Below are 17,717 nucleotides of genomic sequence, written 5' to 3' on the forward strand. Positions count from 1 at the left end.
CTGAAATTGAAAAGATCTAACACAACAAGTAGTGATAATATATGTATTATACAGTTTTTATGATGAGTTTAAATGGACCGGTCATTTTTGACCGGGAACACAAAATTGTTTAACATGAAACGAACACAACATGAGGGTTAATTAGGAGGAGGACAGTTTTGTTCCAAATCTCACCCCATCATACCTCCCAGTGATTATTTCCAAGATAAAATGAGTTACCACCAGGCTGGCTTCTTAAAACTTGATAAATTTAAAAATCAGTCAAATGAGCCAGTTTTTTGAACGGCTCTTTGAAAGGAACAGCTCACCAAGATCCGGCTCCCCTCAAAGAGCCATAAATCCCATCTCTAACAGACAGCAGGTCGCCACTTTAATGAAACCGCCGCAGTGCATAAGGGAGAGAAAGTGAAACTAAAGTATCGATCTCATTACACTGGTAGCAACTAAATATCAATACCAATGCTGGTATCAATATTATCAATATTTGGATTCGATCCGCCCAACCCTAGTTCCCGCTCCCGTCTGCTCCCGTTAACTTTTGATCCTGTACCGTCCCAATCACGTGATTAATAGTAAAGTTGACTCCCATCCCGCGGGAATCCCGCGGGAATCCCGTGACCCGTGGGATTCCCAAACAAATGTCAGCCTCTAGTTCGGACCACAGGGCCTTGTATTATTATGTTATTATCTTCTTTAGTATAGGCTCAAATTAGAACCTTCAATAACAATATTTATGAATTTAGTTTTTCAAATAAACCTATGTTTTCCTCATGAAACATATTTGGAAGTTCAACTTCTTTCAACCTCCTTCACATTCATGCGACATGTCTACAGAGGGACCAGGTCAGCAGGACAGACAGCACATCTGTCTGTGCAGCTGCAGTAAATGTGTGAGTGCTCAATAAATGTTTCATGACTGGCGAAACAATATCTGTGTGTTGGTCTTATTATTAACACTCAACAGAGAACATTTTGACAATGTCTTACATAATAGAAAAAGAGAATGGTTGCATTATAACAGCTTTTACTACATGACAAATGCACACTTACAGTACTGTCTGACATTATATGGAGCAAAAACATACACCACATATGCAAAAATGAGTGACAAGAACAGCAACATGAGATCACGTTTTTACCAATCAACAGGACTCGTATATGCTGCTACATTCACTCACATGTCTACATAGGTAGATCTTTAGATAGTTTCACTGCTCCTCAAATTGGCTACAATTCGGAAATATTTTCACTGACTTAATTACCATGGTGGAGTTGCTTGAGATAAAAAAAGCTTAGCAACACACAGTGAAATTGATGAAAGACATAAAGGCACAGTGAAAGACGGTTTCAGGGAGAGCTCACTGTAGCTGGAATGTTTTAAGAGGGTATTTAATATGAGCATGAAACATCACACACCACTCTTCTTAATCTGGGATACTTCATTCAGGTAGGCGACAAATAACTTGGTTCCTTCGATATAGTTGTACCTGGCAGAAGGAAGATGAAGGAAGACTAAGGTTAAGTTTGATGGAGACGGTCAGGAAGCAAGGCATGTGTGGGACAAAATCTGAGACTACTTTGCATTTACAGTCACTTTCTACAAACGTCCACCATCATACACAGTGACATATGTGTACATAATACCTTCTTAAAGTTCCTATTTGTAAGAAAAGTTAATTTTGGGTCTCATTCCCAACTTGTCAGTTACTAATGCGTAGGGATGCTAGCTGACCTGTCCTACAATCCCAAAGCATTAGTATTAGATGAGATGGGAATGAGACTCAAAAATTAACTTGTCTTACAATTAGGACCTTTAAAAGTCTTCAAAGCCTGTAAAAATCTGGTCCCTGCGGCCACCAGGGACAGCACTTGATTTGTGACTGGACCAATATATGATCATTTCTGCTTTTAAATGAAATGGTTTCTGAAAGGTGTCTGCACTGCTCTGCTTTTTGTTCAAAATGTACAGCTGTTTCTGCTTAAATCAGTTTCTCATGTTATTTTTTGTGGGATTCTTACAGCTCAGTCGCCAGAATAGAATGTTAGCATTTTACATTTCTGTGAACCACAGATAAATTCAAATTGGTATGAAGCATATGTATCATTTCAATATTTCTATAATGTGTCATAGGACATTCACATTACATGTACTGTATATAAGCTGACATTATTGATAGAGAGAGGAGGGAAAGGTGGTAGTGGCTGCCAAGCGAGAGACTGCTGTTTGAGGCAGCGTTTAACATTTATTTGTAATATGAAACCACCAGATATTCTTATCAAGACGCTGAGATAGTTTCCATACCCTTTACCAAGTAGGCCACAACATGATCTTTTCCTAACCTTAATGAAGTGTTTTTTTCGTGCTTTAACCTAACCAGATCATAATTACATTGTCGTCACATTATAAAGTTGAACTTAGAGAAACAGAAAACTGCATCATATCAATGGTTTGCAGACATTTGAATTTCCAAAATTAAATGGTAACAAGGATCATTTTAGTTGAAGGACATGGTTGATTAAGAGAGATTAAGACACTGTGAGCCCTGAGGTTCAGATTCTTTCCCTCTGATTAAATCCCAGTTTCTCTCCTGCATCTTGTGATTGTCTGAGCCATCTGACAGCCTCAACAGAATAGACAAACAATGAACAATAAAAGGTTTTATTCAAAACTCCCTGTTAAATGAAACAGAAAGAAAGTGGTCTCTGTTTTAGTAGACAAACCTGCTGATTTTCTCATTCTGGGAGTGCAGCCCGTCATCAAAGCCTCCGATGGGCATCATGATGATGCTTTTCCTCGTCACGTCCTGGAAGGTTCTGGCAATAGGGATGGTCCCACCCTCACGGATCAGATCAGGATCCACGTCAAAAACTGGAGAAGGTAGGACATTTTATATTAGAGTGTAATGGACACGTACCATATAATAAAACAGCTGGACATGTGGAGAAATTATATATCGCATGTGCCATTAAAGCAGATTTTCTAAAGCATGCTTTATTAATGCAGTGCTTTGTTAAGCTAAAAGCAGGAATAAAAGTAATACAATGAAATGTGGAGTCTTTAAAGAGCTGATCAAACTATTATTTTTAATCCATTTAAAAAAAGGCACCGAAACAGCAGGAACCTGGACAAAAGTATCAAACTACAGTGCTATAGGTTAAGGCCAGTAATGCAACAAAGTCTCAACTCACTGCTAAAACTAGGGGTTTGTAAGTAGAACACTGGCAGCCCTCAGTTATTTTAGACAATGTATAAGAAGCCCAAAGAAGTGCACTCAGTGATGGATGACTCAGAGGGACTATATCTGATTTGGTTTAATTAGAATTTAAGTATGGCTTTATTTGGTTGCTGGCCTACTTCCAGTATATACTGTCCATGTGGAATCAACTAAGGATTTATTCAAATACTTAAATACAAATATGAATTACTGGTACTTTATTCAAATATCTCTGTAGTTCCAGGCCCTGGACTTCAACCTAGGGCAGCCTGTGCATTTAATTGCCCAAATTCTCATTTGAGAGAGAAATGCTGCACTTGAAAAAACTTGAGATTCTAAACTACTATGATGAATGATAGCTGCGGGATATAGCTTTACTATAAACTCAGGGGGAAAACACTCTCCCACTTGTTTGCGTGTCTTTAATCCAATCATATTCCTCTCCAGCTGCGCTTACCATTAGGGAACAGGTTAGTGATGAAGTACTTGCCAGCTTCAGCTTGTGAAGTGTAGCTTGATGTTGTTTCATGTGGTGGTGGGGATTTTGAAGACAGTACAGGCAAATAGTAGAAGGAAGGGGAAAAGGCCCCCCACGACAGACTTTATACCAACCATCTACATTCGGTAAATCAAGCTAATTACTCCCTAATCTTCGCTATTACATACAATGAAGCAAAAAGAAAGAAGAAATGTGATTAGTTGTGATAAATAATGGTTAGCGCACAAGAGGAAACACAATCTGGCATTTAAAAAAAGTTTTTTACAGTTTGACTCTTAGTGTACAGGATTTTAATGCAGTGATATGTGTTTAATGTGATGCTCTGTAACCTCTTTTGACAGCAGCCTTTCCAGCCTCATACAGAGGATGTTGAGTGTCAGCCAGCCAAGGCTTGGCCCCAATCACCATAGTGACTTTCAGCTTGTTAGGACTCTTCCTCTTGGCAAACACCAAGTGAAGGTAGTCTGTTACCTAAAACATTGAGCCAACAAGGTAAGAGCAGAGGTATCTTATGGGAAAAAAATGATCGTTATTCTACAGAAGAATACATTTGGCTGGGCATTCACATCCTGTTTACCTGTTTTTTGACCAGAGCAGGGTCCATGTTGGGAACTTGTCGAATGGAAAATTTAGCAATCACCTTAGCAGGGATGACAGTTTTTGTACCAGGGTCAGAGAAGGCCCCCTCAATGCCATGGATGGAGACAGTGGGGTAGCGCCACATGTGGGCCAGCAGGTCCACCTACAGGAAACAAACCATGACAGTCATGTATGTTGCTGTGCCTCCTTGCCTTAAATTATATTGACAATTTTGAAGATTATGCCCTAACCTTGTTGCTGTACATAAGCTGGTTAACACCAATCTTGTTCTTGTAGTTGTCAAGGTCAAATTGGATGTCCTGGTACATTTTCCATTCTTCATCAGAGAGGGGAGCTACAGCCTCCCTAATCCCAGGAATTAGGATTTTACCGCTGGGGCTGATCAGTGTGTCTAAGGCAAGAAGTTAAAGGATACATTTAATGTGGTTTGAAAGATGCAATATGTAACAATGACCTGTTGATTTTATACTCCAATGGAATAAGGAAAAGCATAACACCAGGGTAACCATTTACTGCCATTTCCTTTATATAGCCATGACTTTTACTAGTTAGCCAGCAGCTGGTTTGATTAAATAAGGGGGAGTGTCTACACTGCTGGCACAGGAATTTTGGACAGCGATGAAAAAGAGTATTTTTAAGGCTCAGGTGTGGGAAGGGGAGCAGGCAATGGAAACGGGTTCAGCAGCCTCTCAGTGAACAAGGCTGGACTGAGAACACAGCCTCTCAGACCTATGAAGGTCAGTCTGACAACAGGGAACAACAGTACTGAGCTGATTTACTGCAGCTCTAGCCTGGACTCTCCAGGGACGATGAATGCACAGTGGGTTCAGGTCGGGACAGGAGAAAAATAAAGCGAGAGAGGAGAAACAGGAAAGTTGGGCATCAGAGAGGCAGTGGGGAAAACATGTAACCTTGTGAATACAAAAAATTTAAAACATTTAAAAATTCATTTGACCAAACTAGAATAAGTGATCATTGTAATAGTGAAGGTAAACCAGCCGGGCGTTAAAATGGCTAAATCCCTGTAAAAGCAAACGTAACAGCCTCTAGCTTGTTTACATTTGTGCCACTAGCAAACAGGTATGATTAACTCAACTAAGTTAGTTTCAGCTTTTCAGCTGTAGCTTGGAGGGTGATGTTGTTTCATGTAGTCGTGACAGGACCTGCAAATAGTAGAAGGAAGGGGACAAGTCCCCCAATGACATATATACCAACAGTCTACTGCTGAAACCTGTAAAACTACAGGTGTTGTCAGTCTACTGCTCAGTCTGTACAAAGTGGTATTATGAGACGAGACAGGCCAGGGCTAGCTGATCAGCTAGTTACTTCAGTAGATATCTCTGCATCACAGATTGTTGATTGACGGCTTTATGTAACATCAAAACAGTACTTTCTTCACTTGCTGTTAATAAAGTTAGTTAATTCTTGAATGTTTTAAACAACATTTCTTACAAATTGCACCTTTAAATTGACTTTATCTGACAAGGAGTTAGAGATAACACAATGACATGAGTTAGAAGGGACTCAGTGACTTGCTTAAAGATACCTCAGTCATACGATACACTACACAACTCTATTAAACTACTAAATCTACCAACTTATTGATGAAATAGATTGTGATATTGTCTTATTTGTCATTCACATTCAGTTTAGCTTGTTTAATTGAACTACATAAAAGTTTTTTCAAAGTAACACATGAGATTGTTGAGGCCCCCAAAATAGTACGATGCAGAGGAGAGGCTGGTAAATAAGGCTGAATTACAGACCAACATAGAGCAAGCAAACAAATTTATTGGGAACGTAAGGCGCTTACAACCCTGTGATGCATATCTCTATGATGAAAAGTTGTTATCATTTCATATTCCAGCTATTCCAGGTTGTTGGTGTCATGCCAGTTACATTTTTAACTTATCTTTTATACATTTTAAGATTTTTTTGTTTTGTATCACTATGTTAAACTTTCATAAGTGAGTCAAAATGACATAAGAACCTTTGATTCTTATCAGCTGTGGCTGTCTGGAATATATTTATCATGGACCACATACTTTACAAGTAAATATTATCTTCATCTGTGAAGTTAAATATGAAAATAACACAAAAAAAGAAAAGGTTCAATAAGAATAATAATTAAAGCTGCAAGCAGTGATGAACCGGCCCTAGCAGGCCGCGCGCGTCGGGCATGCTGCCATCCAGGCATGCTGCGGTTGAAGCCCCATTGCTTGATTATTGTTTATGGAGTTGTTTACTGTCTGTGTTTGGGACAGTACAGGCAGGGGTTGTATTTCACTTCCTTCTCTGAACGTGTGGTGTGTGATTATACCTTCAGATGCCATGTACATCTGCTTATGTTTGTCATCACTGCACATGGATGAGCGTAAGATAATGCTTGAGGTGCCTTCTTTCAAAAATGTATTTATGGTTGTGTGTCAATGACAGGTTTTTGGTGTAATTTCTGCTTTGTTTGCTTGCTCTTAGTGGGTAAAGATGCTTCTGCTACATTTTCTTTGCATGACATATGCTATATACACCAACTGTAATGGATATTAAGCTGACAACATTGCCATCTAGTGGACTACTTGTATCAAACACACCATACAATGATGTGCTTCTTAAAATGCAGAAAATCAAAATGCCAATACTGGCGCCGTCGGATTGCACGCTCACCTGTTTCTTGCATGTCATGATGGGGAGAAAACAAGCAGTAAACGTCATGTCAATTGGATGATGTTTGTCTGACTTCCTGTGTCCAGTGGGTGGCGCTATGGATATGACACAGTTTTGATGCACAGATATATATTCAGGGCGACTCCCTCTACATTCCTGAGAGATTTGGTGCAGAAGGGGAATTGTATGTTGAAGTTACAAGGACTTGATGCTTTACGGCGAAGGATTTAAATTGACCGCACCACCATGGCCAGCAGGTATGACGTAGGCGAAAGTTTTTAACAGGCTTTCATCTTCCAAGTCTGAGGATGATACTGAGTGACTGTGAAGTCTGTTGTGTTAAATCTGTTGGAATTGGTTATTAAAAGACAAGGCATGGAAATGTGTGGAAAAACAGCGTAGAAAATCAAAATGGTTGACTTCCTGTTGGACTGAGACTATGGGTCCAAATGTGATTTTTGTGCATCTTGTCATGATACACATGCATACCAAATTTCGTTCATGTAAATGCATGTAGGAAGTAGGGATGTAACGGTTACCGGTGTCACGGTAAACCACGGTGAAATTCCCGACGGTGAAGGTTACCGTTTAGGTTTTAATTACCATGGTAACCGCCGCGGTCGGTAACCACGGTGTGGAAAACTCGCGGCGCATGCGCAGCATGAAACGTGCGCTTGTTATGTAGTGAAGAAGACACGGCGGAGGGAGGACGTGATAGTAGCGGTCCTCACGGCATTTTTTCGCCTTCAAAGAGAACCAAATCTGCAGTCTGGGCGTATTGTGGTTGTTATAAGAATGCTCAGGGACAGCTGGTCGAGGATGGCAGCCCTGTTTGCAGGAGCTGCGAGAAGAAAGTTGTTGCGAGGGGCGGCAGCACCTCCAATTTACTTACTTTCACTTTACGACCATCACCCGCAACTGTTCAGCGAATGCAAGGTAAACTAGAACAATTGTATTTCCTGCGAAAATACAGTGTGTATGCTGAAGGCTGAAGCGAGATCTGCTGAACGTACTGCTTAAAATGCATAAAACTATAAGAATGTTGAAAGAAAGGCGAAAAGCTGTAGATTAAGAGGGCAGGAAGATGTTAAAATGGTGAAAGAAGGCTAAAAAGGTGAAAAGTTATAGGCTGAAAGAGCTTAAATAGGTGAAAAAGGAATGAAAGGGGTGAAAAGCTGTTGGGTAAGAGGGCTGGAAGAGGTTAAAAAGGTGAAAAAATATGAAAAGCTGTTGAGTAAGAGGGCTGGAAGAGGTTAAAAAAGTGAAAACATATGAAAAGCTGTAGAGTAAGAGGGCTGGAACAGGTTAAAATGGTGAGAAAAGGATGAGAAGATGTAGAGTAAGAGGGCTGGAAGAGGTTAAAAAGGTGAAAAAACGATGAAAAGGTAAAAAAGTTTAAGGGTGAAAGAGCTCAAATAGGTGAGAAAAGGATGAAAAGGTAAAAAGATGTAGAGTAAGAGGGCTGGAAGAGGTTAAAAAGGTGAAAAGAATATGAAAATCTGTAGATTAAGAGGGCTGGAAGAGGTTATAAAGGTGAAAAAAGGATGAAAATGTATAAAAGTCAAAAGGGAGAAAGAGCTCAAATTGGTGAAAAAAGGCTGAAAAGGCAAAAAGATGTAGAGTAAGAGTGCTGGAAGAGCTTAAAATGGCCACACATACGTTGGAAAAGGAGCAACCATGGAGCAAGCCAATAAGATTTTCTAGATTTCTATGTATATATTGCCTATGTCAAGTGACATAGCTGGTCAATGAATGCCATCGACAGAGTGTTCTCAACACGGCGTGCGGGTTCTGGTGAACCGACATGCCCGGACGGGACCTTTATGTCCGGCTACGTTATGGATGGTTGGGAAAATTGGAGAGTCCTCTGCCTTGCCGCACTGGATGTGGAAGATGTGGAGGACGTGTACATGTTCACGTTCATGACAATTGGAACGATCGCTTTGGGATTTGGAATCTTTATGCAATATTGGAAAATGAGAAAGATCGCTACTGAGCAGACCAGTGCGAGGGCGGACAACGCCAATACTCGGAGTGCTGTGGTCGGGATACGCTCTGACATCTCAACAATCCGCGAGTTCGTGATACAGATGCGAGTTGATGTAGCCACCAATCGGGAGGACGTGGCGAAGCTAACAGTGATGAAAGCTGCAGAGGAGACTGATGATTAACATAAAAATGCATTAAAGGGCTCTTACACCATCCCAACACCATCTCAACGAATAATAAATACACTGGACTTTTGCTCTCTGTCGATTGGACATTCTGACTTTGTGGCAAGCCTGGCTATAAGATGAGGCTATAACATGAGACTGTTGTTCACTCATGATGGACTAATATGGACACATGTGCAGACACACATGTAATCTGTATGTACTGTCTAGAGCTTGAATTCAGCTCTGTATGCTTCTGCTGTAATATGTTTTGTCAAAGGTCATAACAAAAGAAAAAAAAAAGAGAAGAAAAGAAAAAAGTAAATTGCAAAAGACAAGAAAAGATCAGGATGAAGATTTTATCCTGTGGGTAATGGGGGCGGGACTTGATAAGCTTTGGCTTCTCCCGCTTTTCCCTTTCGGCCATGTGTGTTGTATTATTTGAACAATGATGAAATGTGATGTTTATGAATTGACATGCCCGAAATAAATAACATAAATAAATAAATAAACAATAAACAAAGATGTGGAATCCATATCCAGCTGAAGAGAATTCTTTCTCCAGATTTTCCAGCTGCTCTACACTGTAGCAATGATGTCACACACTCTGGCTCACGCAATACACACTCATTCCTCAGATACACACGTGGAGAAATACAGAGACACAGATCAAAATGTCCCCATAAGAATGAATGGGAGAGCCTCTCCCAAACCCCTGCAATTTCTGAAAAAAACATAATGGTAATCGCCGAAATTTGTTCATGTTGAGCGAGAGAAGACACTGCTGAACGCGTTCATGTCTTTTCATTTCAGTCGAGTGAGAAATGAGGGCATGGGAGCGAGAGACAAATCAGGTACCGTCTGCTCTCGGCCAGAAATTTAGCCTCAAAATTAACATTGCGGCTTATGGACCAGGTTTTTTAGTTTGTGTCGCTCTCGGGCTTCTAAATCCAAAACTGTAAGTCCCATATCTGAAATTAGACCACCAGCTGACACCCAACAAGATTTCCTACATTTCTATCCATATATTGTTTATGTCAAGTAAAAGATTTGGGATCAAAATCAAGCTGAAGACAATTTTCTTCTCCCAATCTTCGAGAGGCTCCCCACTCTAGCGATGATGTCACCCTCTCTAGCTGACGCAATACACACCCATTATAAAATCAGAAGAGGAGCTAAAAATCCTTAAAACTAAAACTGCGATATTTTCAAAACTGAACTAAATTTTTAAAAACTGAATACATCGCCAATAGTTCAAGGTCTTGAGACTGTTTTAAAGTTTGAAAGGGTGTCTCTCGCTCAACGTATGAGGAACAAGATGAGGTTGAAAGTCGATGAGTTTTGAAGAGGATTTGAAGCTTTTCCCATTTGATTCAATGTTAAATTTTTTGGGGAAAAAGCTGAATTTCTGCAAAAAGTTGAAAAGTTGAAAAGAACAAGTCTGAAAGAGCCCAAAAAGCTGAACATTTTAATAGCTGAATGGTTTCTATAGCTGAACGTATGCTGAAGTTATAGCAGAATGAAATTTCATAAGGATGAATGGGGAAAATTTGGCAGAAAAAGCTGAATATTTCCAAAAGTATAAAAGGTAGAAATAAGAAAAATAGACGCCATCATGTCCTAAACAAGCTGAACATTTTGATATTTGAATGGTTTCAATCGCTCAAGAATTGTAGGACGAGATAGGTGCCAAAAAACGTACGGAAGAATAATAATAAACTAGTGTGAATGCTGAGTCAGCATTCACACTAATTAACCTCAAGCTTGTGTACATGATGTATGTGTATGTCAAGTTTTCTCTGTCTAATTTGCTGTTGTCACTAATGTAAACTGACCAGATGGTGGTATAACTGTATGGAGGACCAAACCTGACATAAGTATAAATAAATAAATAAATAAATAAATGCATAAATGCATAACTAAATACAGAAATAAATAAATAAATGCTGAAATAAATGTATAAATAAATAAATGCATAAATAAATACATGCATAAATAAATGAATAAATAAATAAATGCTGAAATAAATGTATAAATAAATAAATAAAAGTATAAATAAAAGAATAAATGCTTTTTATTTATTTATACATTTATGTTCACCTACATTTATTTATTTATACATTTCCGTTCACCTACATTTATTTATTTCTGTATTTCTGTTCACCTACATTTATTTATTTCTGTATTTCTGTATTTCTGTTCACCTACATAAATTTATTTCTGTATTTCTGTGTCCATATGTAAATGAGGAGGTAGGAGGTCCTAACCTCAGTCAAGAGCATGATTGGTCAAATCGGAGAGCCAGACAAAAGCAAACGATTCCTGATCTCAAGCCTCGCTCTCTGTAACGTTGTAAACAGCTCCAGTTAGCTTAATGGCCTCGACCAGTGTGACAGGTTAACTGGCGTTCATTTTAACTTGCGAGGGTCCCAGATGTGCTGGTGGTGTGGTTTGAGAATCCTGTCTGGAGAGCCATGTCCGCTAACCAGGAAAAACATTCTGCTCATCGCTCCAAGTCATGTATACGTGTATTCGTTTTGACGTGGCTTGAACACTTCTATCCACACGGAGAAGCCGGGGCTGCGACTTGCAAACCACTGCTAGACGAGCGCTACAGAGCACAAATCGTCCAAAAGTGCATGTTGTCGGTCTCATATCTTTGTCGTGAATCTCTGTACTCTTAAACAACTCATGTGTGGAACAGTATTAAGCATTTGTTCACGCCGAACGGCTTGAGAGCGGCGTGGACACCGCTGTTAGCAGTTAGCTGCTAGTTAGCTTTTAGCTGCTCGCTGTAGCGCTAAGAGCGTAGCGTCCAGGTTAACTATTGACACATGTTACCACCGAGAGTGAGATACATGTCTGGGCTTTCCTATGAACCATTGTCGCTACTGGTGTTTGTATCACAGGTTGATCTGGACGTCTCACGATTTGCCACAGCTGATTGACCTCACGCTGAGCTCGGGCTGGATGTCAACGTACTCTGCAGACTGTTTGACCAGCAGGCTGTATGACAGTGTACACTTTTCACACCGACTTAGCTTCAGCTTAATAACGATGTATGCGGCTCGGAACGATGGCTTTAAGCGACCATTTGAACAGTGCGGAATGAAAAATACCCGATGGTAACCGGTGTCACAAGGTAGCCTGGACGCTGCGCTACAGCGAGCAGCTAACAGCTAACATAAGAGCTAAAAGGGGTCTCCACGCCGCTCTCGAGCCGCTTGGCGTGAACAAATGCCTCAGCCTGTTCCACACATGAGTTATTTGAGAGTACAGACATTCACGACAAAGATGTGAGACCGACAACATGCACTTTTGGACGATTTGTGCTCTGTAGTGCTCGTCTAGAATACACATATACATGACTTGGAGCGATGAGCAGAACGTTTTTCCTGGTTAGCGGACATGGCTGAGGACCCCTCTCTCTCCAGACGGGATTCTCAAACCACACCACCAGCACACCTGGGACCTTCGCAAGTTAAAATGAACGCCAGTCAAATTCATAACTAAACCAGAGCTACATGAACAAATGTCAACAACTGCAGCTAACAGTTAGCTGAGCGGGCTTGCTGGTAGCCAGCAACATTCCTGTACAGTGTACAGGAATCAGCGCTGCTAGTAAGGCAGAAGTAGTAGACCCTCATCGAGCACACTCCTGTAACCAATCATGCTCTTGACTGAGGTTAGGACCTCCTACCTCCTCATTTACATATGGACACAGAAATACAGAAATAAATATATGTAGGTGAAGAGAAATACAGAAATACAGAAATAAATAAATGTAGGTGAACGGAAATGTATAAATAAATAAATGTAGGTGAACATAAATGTATAAATAAATAAAAAGCATTTATTTTTTTATTTATACTTTTATTTATTTATTTATACATTCATTTCAGCATTTATTTATTTATTCATTTATTTATGCATGTATTTATTTATGCATTTATTTATTTATACATTTATTTCAGCATTTATTTATTTATTTATGTATTTATTTATGCATTTAAGCATTTATTCATGTATTTATTTATGCATTTATGGATTTATTTATTTATTTATTTATTTATACTTATGTCAGGTTTGGTCCTCCATATAACTGAACGAAGTTGATCCGTGATTTGGCACGTTATCTGAACTGCTTAGTAATAGTAGATTTCACTTTTTGAAGTCGACCTTATGGTTCCCCAAATATTGATGCAGAGCTGCAGTGAGGAGGATTTGACACAAACACGTACTGGATGGACTGAGTTAGTGAATATAAACTGACTGAGATGACTGACTTTCATCTCAGCTCCGTTCACCTGAGCAGCGTCTACCTGTGGCTCAGCAACCATCTGACCAATCAGATTGACCGAGTCCACTGACAATAGACGAGCAGACAGACAGAGAGACAGACAGCCAATATATATATATAAGTAATATCAGACATATATAACACTTGTGGATTATTTGTAGAATAGACTATATATAAAGAATAATATAAAATGGTGAATATAACAAGTGTCTAGATATAAATAAGAGCCAAAATAGAGTATTAATAATTAATTTAACAATAATCCTTTTTGTTTTGATCTAAAAAATTATCCAACCTGTTCCTCACAAAAGTGATGTGATCTAAATTGTGAGTTTTGTGATTTGTTGGTTGCCCCCTTAGTATTAAGTAACAGTGACAGTAATAATTAATAATGACATTTTCTATTCATTTTTTTCACAGAGAGGGTCTGCTGGCCAATCGAGTTCTAATGCCACTACATCTCATTCTACCACTGAAACGCAGAAATTAAAGGACACGTTTCAAAAACAGGCTGCCTCATCACAAAAAGCCAATGACCTATTTTGCATAGTTTTGATACATTCTTTTATAATTATTTAATATTGATTTTGTTAAGGTTTTGGATTTGGACTATTTTAATATATAATAAATATATTTAAATATAAATCTTGATGAAATTATTTCAATTTGTTAGTGTTTTTTCAACATTTTGAAGACATTTCAAAAAGTACCGCGGTACACCGATAACCATGATAATTTTGGTCACTATTACCGCGGTGTGAAATTTTCATACCGTTACATCCCTAGTAGGAAGTGTGATTGAATGCGATGAAACTTACTTCCTGTGTCCAGTGGGTGGCGCTATGGATATGACACAGTTTTGATGCACATATATATTCAGGCATCACCCTCTACATTCCAGAGAAATTGGGTGGAGATGGGAAATTGTGTGTTGAAGTTATAAGGACTTGACGGTTCACAGTGAATAAGAAAATGGTTTCCACCGTCACGCCCACCAGGTATGACGTAGCCAAAAGCTTTCAACAACTTTTGATCTTCAAGGCATGAGGATGATATTGAGTGAATGTGAAGACTGTGGTGTTAAATCTCTAGGAGGAGATAATTTTTGAATGAGGCTTGACACTGACTTCCTGTGTCCAGTGGGTGGCGCTATGGATATGACACAGTTTTGATGCACAGATGGGTTAAATTTGGCCGAGATAGTAAATTGTATGTTGAAGTTAGAAGGACTTGATGCTTTACGGCAAAGGATTTCAGAATCAGAATCAGAATCAGAAATCCTTTAATGTCCCTCAGACGGGGGAAATTTGTTTGTTGCTACAGCAGAATATTACAAGAATAGAGCAATAGCTAAATAGACAAAATAATTAAAAAGGAAAGAAAAATAGAATCGACGTATATACATATTTACATAATATAGTGCAAAAATGAGCAACACATTTTTATATACAGATTTTAAATATAGATAATAAATATGGGTGTTGAAATGAGTTTGTACAGACTTATTGCACAGTGCAGAGTACAGCGTGAGGTCTATATGAAGCAGTGCTGGTTGTAAAGTCTGACAGCAGCAGGACTTTCAGAAATTTAAATTGACCGCACCACCACGGCCAGCAGGTATGACATAGGAGAAAGCTTTTCATAACGTTTCATCTGCAAGGTCAGACATTGATACTGAATGACTGTGAAGTCTGTGGTGTTGAATCTGTAGGAGGAGGGAGTGAAATTATGAGGTACGGCATTATTTCAAAATGGCAGCCAAATTAAAAATGGCCGACTTTGTATTGATGTGTAGACGTATTCAGGACGACGCCATCTACATTCGTGAGAAATTTGGCCGAGATAGGAAATTGTATGCTGAAGTTATAAAGCCTTGATGCTTCACGACGAAGGAAAAAAAATGGTTTCCACCGTCATGCCAACCAGGTATGCAAGAGATGAAAGCTTTGAACAACTTTCGATCTGCAAGGCATGAGGATGATACTCAGTGAATTTGAAGACTGTGGTGTTAAAGCTCTAGGAGGAGATCATTTTCAAAGTAGGCATGAATTTCATCATCAAAATGGTTGACTTTATGTTGGAGTGACGGTGCAGAAAAATAAGAATAATTCCTACAGATTCAATAGGTCCTTGCAGGTCGAGACCTGCTCGGGCCCTAATAAGACATTTGTCCCTGCTGATACCTGACATACTGCTGATTTTGGCTCAGTGTCTTATTCTTCTATAAAAGACTTAGTGATTGAATTGAATGAATTATTGAATGAATGTGTACTACCTAAAATACACTCACCAAGAATGCCAATCAGGTCAGTCATTGGTTCAATCACAGTGCCTCCATAAACACCAGAATGCAAGTCCTGTTTAGGCCCCTCAACCTGCCAAGACAGCAGAGGAAACCTTCACGATGAAACAGAGTGAAGAGCTGACGGACAACCAGCTGCACAATGTGTTTAGTGTACATTAGGCACCTATTATTGGAAAACTGTGTATTTATGTGTGTGCGCATGTACAACCTCAGCATAGAAGTAGCAGTTTCCTCTGGTGCCGTAGGTGAGAGCGGGTCGTCTGCTGAGCCAGCCGCAGTCTGAGATGATGATGTAATCTACATCAGAGAAGAAGGTGTCTCTCTGGGCCAGGATCATGGCGTCCAGGCCATTAGAGCCTGTCTCCTCCATGCCTTCAATGACAAACTTCACGTTCACTGGCAGCTCCTGGTGGGCAGAGAGGAATACGGTGATACTCCATTACATCTGCTTGGCAGTAAGTCACAGTGACAGCACATGGTCAGGAAACACAATGAGCTGGAAGAGAATCTTGCATATTTTTGAATGGTAAGAATGCTTTTTTGAAACTGTAATGAGGCTTGCAGACACTAATATCATAAGCCCTTAGCTGTGTGTGAAACTAGACTAGTCAACATCCACACAAATCCTTCCCCCATAGTGCATCCTGCATCTGGCACATCAACTGTGGCATTTTCTTCACAAGATAGATGCAACAGACATGGCAGATATGGCAGTGACTTTGCAGTTTAGTTTGGCTGAAGCTTAGCTGTTCCTTGTCACCAGCCTGAGGGGAATGCGGTTTATTCCTGCTTAATGTGTTGAGTATTTGATTCAACTGAAACAGTCTGCTTAAATAAATGGAAGTAATCTTTTTGCTCTGTGTTGCCTGAGGCATCTCTCTCTGTTTCCATCTTTATATTTCAAGTGTTTTATTAAGACAGTGACAATTTGCTACCAAATGCTCTAATCTGTCTTTTGGTCTCACTTGAGGTCGCAGTGCTTCTGCAGCTCCCACTCCCTCGTACATTTGATTTTAAACATTTGCAGCATGATAAAGTATATAATACTGTTTTATGGACTTTGTTTCACCATATTGAGGGCCTGGTAAGCCTCCACAGCATGGATCCAGGCTAGAACTGGGGCCTTGTTGTCTGATGCTCCTCGTCCATAAAGGTTACCTGCAAGCACAACAATCAGTGAATGAGTCAAGGGTTACATTGGGCTGGAGATTAAATGGAATGTCCTAAACTGGTTTGCTGACCTGTAAACCTGAGCAGGTGAAGCACTCAATATGAAACACTCAATGGTTAATATTTTGAATGTCTGATATATTGTGCCTCATATATTTATTTGTTGTCTGGTGATTTTTCTGCTTAAAAAATCTAAGATTGAAGTGAAATCTAATCCAACTAACCACTTGTTTTCAAGTGACTGAAGTTCTGCAGAGCACATAATGAGAATGGAGCCATCTCATTGGCAACTGAGGACAATTAAAAGCTCACTTTTCTGGATATGATATGAGTTTTCTGTCAATCTAATCTTATTTCAACAGGTGTTTATTTAAACACAAAAATGTGAAATCACAATCACATGTAAAAAATAATTTGTGCCTTCAAGGATAAGTTTACTTAAAAAATTAAATATTTTGTCATATACCCTCAAAATAAATTGGTGTCTGATGGAAACATAGTAGATGTTTTGTCTGCCATTTTATGCACATTTCACCCAAATTCAGAATTACATGTAAGCGGTCTTTGGAAACATTGGAAACCATTACAATTAAAGGTTTTTGTAGGTTTTGCAATGACAAAAAAGAGCATAAAGGCTTTTACCTTTGATGTCTGTCAGGTTGTAGGGATCCGTTGCCCAGCCGTCCTCTAGCTTGGCTGGCTGGACATCCACATGACCGTAGACACACACTGTGTGTTTGTTTGGGTCATTGCCAAATTGAGCTGTCACCACTTTAGGCAGAGCTATTGTCTGTCCATTAGGAAGCTGCAG

At 39.5% G+C, this 17,717-nt stretch overlaps 1 protein-coding gene across 1 annotated transcript in view; it reads right to left on the reverse strand.

Moving 5' to 3' along the window:
* Positions 1-1,007: 1,007 nt before the first annotated feature.
* cndp1 (carnosine dipeptidase 1) overlaps positions 1,008-17,717 on the reverse strand; it is a 23,089-nt gene continuing 6,379 nt past the window's right edge. Inside the window, exons 4-12 of the mRNA XM_030394777.1 lie at positions 17,549-17,711; positions 16,806-16,894; positions 15,945-16,142; positions 15,722-15,806; positions 4,545-4,705; positions 4,292-4,456; positions 4,044-4,185; positions 2,722-2,869; positions 1,008-1,487 (exon numbers count right to left, since the gene is read on the reverse strand). Coding sequence (XP_030250637.1) covers positions 1,409-1,487; positions 2,722-2,869; positions 4,044-4,185; positions 4,292-4,456; positions 4,545-4,705; positions 15,722-15,806; positions 15,945-16,142; positions 16,806-16,894; positions 17,549-17,711 — 1,230 coding nt within the window. The 3' untranslated portion in view covers positions 1,008-1,408. The remainder of the gene's footprint in view (positions 1,488-2,721; positions 2,870-4,043; positions 4,186-4,291; positions 4,457-4,544; positions 4,706-15,721; positions 15,807-15,944; positions 16,143-16,805; positions 16,895-17,548; positions 17,712-17,717) is intronic.

The sequence above is a fragment of the Sparus aurata genome, chromosome 17, assembly GCF_900880675.1.
Source record: "Sparus aurata chromosome 17, fSpaAur1.1, whole genome shotgun sequence".
Taxonomy (NCBI): domain Eukaryota; kingdom Metazoa; phylum Chordata; class Actinopteri; order Spariformes; family Sparidae; genus Sparus; species Sparus aurata.